The sequence below is a fragment of the Dioscorea cayenensis genome, chromosome 1 (assembly GCF_009730915.1).
Source record: "Dioscorea cayenensis subsp. rotundata cultivar TDr96_F1 chromosome 1, TDr96_F1_v2_PseudoChromosome.rev07_lg8_w22 25.fasta, whole genome shotgun sequence".
In the NCBI taxonomy this organism is placed as follows: Eukaryota; Viridiplantae; Streptophyta; class Magnoliopsida; order Dioscoreales; family Dioscoreaceae; genus Dioscorea; species Dioscorea cayenensis.
Window position 1 is genome coordinate 5025685 of NC_052471.1, and position 7933 is coordinate 5033617.

The following is a 7933-nucleotide window of genomic DNA, read 5'->3' on the forward strand; positions in this document are numbered from 1 at the left end:
ATTGGAATTAATATTTAATCCAGTTCGATAATATGCAATAGATAATGATTTTTCTATGATTTTGTAGGTCTTCTTAGTTTTGATATATTTATATCATTTTTTTTTCTCATGTAAATTGGTAAAAAATTTCCGTAAAAAATAAAATCTCAGGGAGGTATATTCAGAAAAAGCCCAATCTAATGATCTAATATTAATAAATGCATAAGATGAGAAACCTGATAATAAATGCTGCCAAAAGAGCAATTTAGTTTCAAATCTCAAACCAAATTTGGCAACTACTAAAAAAAAGTAAATAAATTTTACATTTACCACCTTCCAACTTTCCAAGAACCTTCAATTTGCTGCCAATAAACCTCTTTTTAAAAGAAAAACTACGGACATTGTTTCTTGGTTTACAGAGAATTGCCAACCAAACAAAGTACATGATGAATCTTTCATTTATCATCTTCTGAATTTCCAAGAACCTCTAATTTGATGCTAATGAATCTTTCTTTACAGAAAAATCATAAACATTGTTGAAGAATCATAGATTTCTTTTTGTTGAACTACAGAATGTTTAATTTTTTGACAGCATACATCAATTACAGAATCATAGTTCATCATTTGGGCCACCAAATTGGCTGAATAATATGGCCATGTCCATACCTTGGATCATCGTAGGCATTGCTACTTCATAAGGACAATCTTTGGAGAATCCAACCTTCCCGGATTTCTTCACTCTTTTGATGCAGTTCTTGAATTTCTCGTGGCACTTTACGCTCATTATCCCTGCAAAGTTTTCAACATCAGCGGAAAATGGTATAGATCCATTGATGCTTATCATACTATAAGTGTTGAATCACTTTCAGTTCAACAAGAAAACATTGGTGGCATGATAGAGTATGACTTTCAACAAGAAATCGATTAATCAACAAGAAATTAGTGAAGCCAACTCAATAAACAAATATTGATTAATTTGATCCTGCTCGACTTTTAATACGCAAGAATGGTAGGTGCTAATTTGGCCAACAAACTAGTTCAGTATTTAAAGCAGATGAATGCATGTTTTCAATACATAACGCAATAAGATAGAACTCCAAGCAAAAATAATAGATGCTTTCAGGCATGATAACATGTATAACAATTTTAATAATAAAGCAGGGTAGGTTCCTCATAACAAAATTTCATATCTGATTCCTAGGGCTAAATAAATAGAAGATGAAATTCACAGTTTAAAAAATGTGTACTCTTTGGATAAATGCATGGTTGTGAATAATACAGAAACTCAAATTATGGTATAGATCTGGCACATAATTGGTCGAAGATTGCCTTGTCACACAAAAGTAATCATCAAGCAGCTTCAAATGATGACATTTAGAAGAGAATAATCATATAGCTACTGTAAAATTACAGAAAATGAAGTAGGGTCACAGGGTGAACTTAATTATTCTGCATGTGAGCTTTAGCATTAAATCTAAAGAGAGGAACCTCATAAAGCACAATAATAGTGGATTAAAGCAAGACAATGAAAGATAAAAAAGGGTATCTCAGGGAAATTCCATCTTCTCGTATTTTAATTGATAAACCAACAAAAAAGATCACATCTCTGTATCAAACAAGTACCCTACACAGAATAGAATTCATATTATAATATTGAAAGCATAAACTACCAATCGATAATGCATATGATCTTTATTAAAAATAAAAAATAAAAAATGAAAAATATGCATATAATCAAATTCCTTTCCAAAATTTCACCTTTTTGTACTTTCCTTGATAAACTAGCACAAAAGGTCACATCTTTGTATCAGATAAACAATCTCCAAACAAAAACAAAGTTATCAAATTACACTTTTGTGAAATACCATCTTCCTGTAGTTTCACTGACAAACTAGCAAAAAGATTACATCTTTCAATCAAATAAATAGTCTACAAACAAAATCAACCAGAATTCTAATATCGAACATATAACCACTAACAAGTAATGCATTCTGCCGAATTCCCCATAAAAATCCCAACTTTTCATACTTTCCTTAACAAACAAAACCAAAGCTCACATCTTTGCACCAAATAATCGACGACCAAGCTAATGTCAAAATCACGAAACTATTCACTGAATACATAAAACAAATGAAACAAATCATGCTGAATCTTTCTCTTCTTTACACTCCAATTTCCAGAACTCAAACACAAAATCAACACTAAGAACAACACCAAAAAGACACAGAACCCCAATCATATAAATCAAAAATCAATGGATTCAATAGATCATACCTTTTTTCTCAACACATTCGTCATGGATCTTACAACAAGAATCAAGTTCATCACATGGCTTCTCCCCAGCACAACCCGTCCATCCCACCCCACAAAACTTCCCATATCTGATCCCCATAGCTTCACAAACCCCGCAAAAAAACAACATTAATCAAAGAAATTAATTGGTAGAAAAGAAAAAAAAAAAAATCTCAACTCACAATTGCAGTTCATGGCGACACAGGATTTGCTGCAACTCGCCTGAAAAGAGGAAGAAGGGATTGATCAAAGTGACCTCAAAAGGAACAGAGAGGGATAGAGAAAGAGAAGGGAAGGGAGAGATTGACCTGGGGATCGCCGGAAACGAGGAGGAGGCCGGCGGCGAGAGTGGCCAGTGCCAGGAGGGCACGAGCTCCGCCTCTCATTCTGTGCGCTTGTCTCTGGCTCCGACGCCATTGGCATTTGGCGTCTTGTTCTATCATGGCTTGGTGACGTTGATTGTATGACGTGGCGATTTGTTATTGGCTGCTTAACTGGTTTATATTTGCCTATTATTATTAGCTAAGTTTCATTTTATTTCTTCATTTGTTGCTTGTCCCCTGAACAGTCACTTCTGTCGTTGGTATTTATTGTTATATTTGAGTTTTATATAAATATAAAAATTATAATTAAAGCATTTAAAACCTATAATTTTTTTTTTTATAATTTGATATTTTGATCTTCATTATAGTTATTTTTTTTTATTAATGTACATATCTATTTTTAAATATGGAAAAAAATAATTAATATTTATAGACTTTTAAAATTGACAAATAATTTGAAAGTTTTTTTTTTCAAATGAGACCAAAAGAATAATCTTTAGCATTGTTAAAAAAAAATCCTTAAATCATATTTTTATGTATTTTATTTACTGGAAATTGCCAAAAATACCCCTAAGTTTGCAATATGCACAAATTGTTCCCTTAAATTTGATTATTCATAAAAAAACCCCTCCTTTTCAATACAATGAATTTGAAACTCCCAAGCATGTAACGGAGTTAGTTTTGAAATTTTTTGGCCGAATATGTCCCTTACATGGCAAGTCGTGGCAAGTGAGACATGGTTTGACCATAACACCCTTGACTGCAATGATTATTCTGCTTTGAGAGGAAGCGATTTCTTTTTTCTTGGTTAATCTCGAGAGAACACCATTAATGGCATCAGTTTCTTTTTTCTAGCTTCACCTCTTCAGCTTTTCCTTATCCAAAGTTGTCACTGCGTGGACATCTTCTGAAGGACTGGATCACTATCTAGAAGCAGAACTCCCACTCAACTCTTCGGCATTTCATTAGCTTGCGCTCTAAAGTAATAAGGCAAGGTGGACGCCGTTGAAGATATTATACAATTTCCTTTTGTTTTGACATCTGTGGGTTTTTTCCGGTTTGATTTGTAAAGTATTCTATTAGAAAGCGAGATTTTTCGGTTTTATGGTGTGATTATTGGATGATCTTCTAGTTTGTAGGGAGATTTTTTGGCTAGGGTTTTGTTTTGTTTTGTTTTTTATTTTCATCTGTGTACACGATCGAAAGCGATAATGTTGTGCTGAAGAAGATTTTTTTATTGTTTTGCAATCTCATTGTGCTGTGTAACGTTTATGATATATGTTACCCCTTTAATTTGATATAGTTGCAGTATGTAGTGTTTAATAGTATCAGTGTAAAATATAAGGTTTCCGTTTAAGAATTGAGTTTACCATTTAAAAACTTAGATTTCCGTTAAAGAAATGAGTTTTCCATTTAAGTTGTCAGTTTTTAATTAAACATAGCTTTCCATTTAAGAGTTCTAAATACTGATTAATGTATTGCTATTGTCGTAGGCTTGTGATTATGGCGGTCAACCTAGTTAATGGTCAATGCTATATGACACAGGTAGTTGAGACTATGGCTCAATTGAAAGTTCACATAAGTGGACGACACTGGGAGATCATCCGAAGGATACCATTTACAGCACTTACTGAACTGGAAACTGTATTTCAAGAGAGGACCCTTTTTGATTCTCTATTATAAAGGTACGATGACCTCACTAATAAATTCAGGACCGGGGCAAGCCTGCTGAGTTTTAGGGCTGAAGATGTGGCTCTCATTTTTGGTCTACGATGTGATGGAGACATAGTAATATTTCAGAAGAAGAAAACACAGTCATCTTTTGAAAAAAAAAAGTATTTATCGAAAACTTACGAAAGACACAGAGACTTCATCAAGAGAACACTTGACCAAATTGTTCGACAGAGAGGAGAAGAAGAAAATTTTGTAAAACTCTTTATGGTGTACCTCATGAGTATTATCCTCTTCCCAAACAGCTCATGCTCGGTTCCGAATTAGATCGTTGATTACGTAGATGACCTATTAGGCATGCGATGATACGCATGGGCGCAGGTGACGCACAAGTGGCTTATGGAGGACGTTCTACAAACGGCCGCTCGAGTGCAAGCAAGATGCGCTGGGAAGAAGACCAATACAGAGTACCTTAAAGGTTGCGCAGTCACACTGAACATATGGTTTTATGAGCTCACTCACATCGGTAAGAAGCTACATTTTTGCAAGACCCCAAGGATATTGTGTTATGGTGAGAATAGTTATCGGAAGCAAGCGTTGATAGGACCCATGTTGTCATCTCTCGAAGGAAAGGAGGTAATAAATCATTATCAATATGCGTTACAATTTCACATTTTACGTTAACAATTGTATGGAGTAACATTTTTCTGTACAAAACTTTGTTTCTTTTGATGTCTACTTGTTATTGTTTAAAAGTAATAGTTTCTATTTAAAAAATTCATTTTGTGTTTAAAATTGTTAGTTATTGTTTAAGTTTATTGGTTACAGTTTAAAAATATTCTTTTAGTGTTTAACAGAATTGGTTACGGTTTAAATTGAGCGGTTTCACTGAGATTGTGTTATTTACAAATGTTAGTTTTCTGAACTGGTTGCCGCAAATACAGATGAAGAAGTCTTTGTTTGGGCCACCCACCGTGGAGTTGATATTGCTCCCGCACCACTGCCTCGAAGGAAAGATGAAAGGCGGACCTTTTCAAGACGTGTTCCACACCGTTCCTCTTCTCCCAGCCCAACCCATGCACATACTTCTCGGTCGAGCAGGGCCCTCCCTACCCCGTCCCCGTCCCCCACGCTGACGGTGATAGCCGATGGCGTCACTCACGGTCATTGCGGTGTATGCAAAAATCTTGTGAGACGAGTTCCTCCGGCTTATTGCTCATATCGAGGAGTTGGAAAGACATTCACAATCGAGTGCAACATCCCTACCAACAAATGAACTACCCGGTACCGACGAGGCTAGGAATAGCCCTGATGCTACCGACGTAGCCCTAGCGTTCATCGACGACGACGTAATTGGGATGGCCATCCAAAGACGCCAGCATTGGAAGAGGCTTACGACGAGAAGAAAATCAACAATATCTATTCCTCCACCGGCTAACGTTGAAACAACAATATCAACACTCGCGGTTAATCGGCCGGATACAAGGGATGTGTCTAAGGAAATTGCCACAATAGTTGCGTTTGAGGAAATTGCCCCCAAGTAGTGGACCAACCTCTAACGGTTGTGTTTCTAGTTGATGATGCCGTTGCGGCCGAAGTTGACAAGATCATTGAATCTCTTATCAATGAAATCCCTGTCTCAGTGGAACTGGCAGACGATAGTGCCGCATCAAAGGAAGACACAATCCCACAACAACATGAAGCAGTAACTACTGCCGGTGAACCATTGTTGGACCAACAAGAAAAAACTTGTGCACCAAGCACAGAACACCAACAACCGTCAACATCATCACACAATAGTCAAAGATGTCTCAGCTATTCTTGGTGATGAACCCTTCGGTGATAAGTCAAAACTGAAGGATGCTACTAACGAAGGGCAAGAAAACATCAATGAAGAAACAATAATTATTGATGTGGACAGTACAATCCTTGCCGATCAACTGTATAACAATGTGCGGAAGAGTTTTCTTCTTAAGAAGAAAAGATACGCCGGATACACTCGCCTCAACAAATTTGAGCAGAAGATAATAAGGATCTTTTTGAACTACTGGATAGACTTGTAAGTATGAAGTATTTATGTTATAATGTAAAAATATGTGTTATGATTTAAGAGAAATAGTTTCCGCTTAAATTTTTATGTTACCATTTAAATATGTGTGTTACCATTTAACAGTATTAGTTTCTGTTTAAAAATCATTGTTTTAATTTAAATATTTGTTGTTTACAATTAAGTATTTATCTTGTCATTTAAATATATGTGTTACCATTTAGCATCAGGATTGCTGTTTGGAAAAATGATTGTGTTAACACAACACGAGCTAGCCTGTTCATAATGTTGGACAGGAAAGAAATGGTCACAGATGATGTCATTGACGCATTTGTGTGCATAATTCAGAAGTCTCTGAAGAGAGTGCCATATCCGTATAAGAATCGCACTTTCATCACGCGGCCACTGGCTCTATTTTTTTCCAAACAGGAAGACACATCTGAATCGACTCTCACTATGATCAGAGATGCTGCACGTAACTTACATGATATTTGTTAGTATAACCGCACTATAATTGGTATGATTTGACACCAAGACAAGATGACTTGGTAACCTGTGTAACGTGGCGTAATTGATGACATGGCAAAGCATGGTGACATTACAAGAAGTCTTGGCTTGGAGGAAAATATCTTGAAGATCTTGGTGAAGCTATTATTGGTAATATATTACAACTTGAAGACAAGATCATATCAAAACCATATTTAGAGAGATTTGATTGGAGACTAAATATGGATGGAGCTCAATTGAAGAAATACCTATCAATGGTATGATTGAAGGCTATAATAGGTATGATTTGAAGAAACCTTAATGAATATGATGGAAGACTATTAAGGGTAAGATTTGAAGACATGCCTATTGTTGGTATGATTGAGATGATTGATTGAAGATCTTTTTTGGGAAGATTTGAAGATAAAATTTGGATGAATTGAAGATCAAGTTTGGAAAGTTTCGTGAAGACGCACAAAGGATGTGCACCCTTTGCGAGGGGACTGCATGGTGAGGAACTGAGGAGGTAGGCTAGTTGCCGATAGTTAGGATCGGAAGATCAGGCTGCACCGACTCGAGCTAAGCATGGCCAATATGTTGATGGGTCTTGAGGTCATTCGCAACGTAACCAGAACTCAATCAAGTCAGCAGACAGGGCCATGTTGCAATTCATGTTACAACAGGAGTTTCAACAACTAATTTTGGAAGGTTTTTAAATTAGTAGCCGTGGAGATTCTAAAAGAGGTATGGACTATATTTAGGATGTTGAGCCGTCTATATAAGCTACTTTGCTTTGAGATTGGGTGTGTCACTTATTGAAGAGAGTGTGTGAGCACTAGATAATCTAGAGAGGGTATTGATTTTTATTGTTGGGAGAGTGAGTGACAAGTATTTGTACTCATCTACTTTCACCTCTTTTAGTGGATTATTTATCTCCGGGCTTGACCCTACAGACGTAGGTGAGTGGACCCCGAAATGGGTTACCAATCTTGTGTGTCTCCTTATTTGGTTTGTGTGAACTTTCTATGAGTGTTTAAGTGTTCTCTAAACCACAAACCACATCGGCGGAACTAACAATGTTGATATCATCATCCTACCAATAATCCTTAATGATCACTTCCATGTTCTTGTTCTG

At 36.2% G+C, this 7933-nt stretch overlaps 1 protein-coding gene across 1 annotated transcript; it reads right to left on the minus strand.

The window, feature by feature from the left end:
• Positions 1-315: 315 nt before the first annotated feature.
• On the minus strand, positions 316-2678 carry LOC120279099 (probable phospholipase A2 homolog 1). The gene is made up of 4 exons (XM_039285993.1): positions 2580-2678; positions 2454-2493; positions 2254-2373; positions 316-768 (listed from the first exon to the last, which is right to left on the minus strand). The coding sequence occupies exons 1-4, from the start codon at positions 2655-2657 to the stop codon at positions 590-592; spliced, it is 417 nt and encodes a 138-aa protein (XP_039141927.1). The 5' UTR covers positions 2658-2678; the 3' UTR covers positions 316-589.
• Between the last annotated feature and the right edge of the window lie 5255 nt (positions 2679-7933).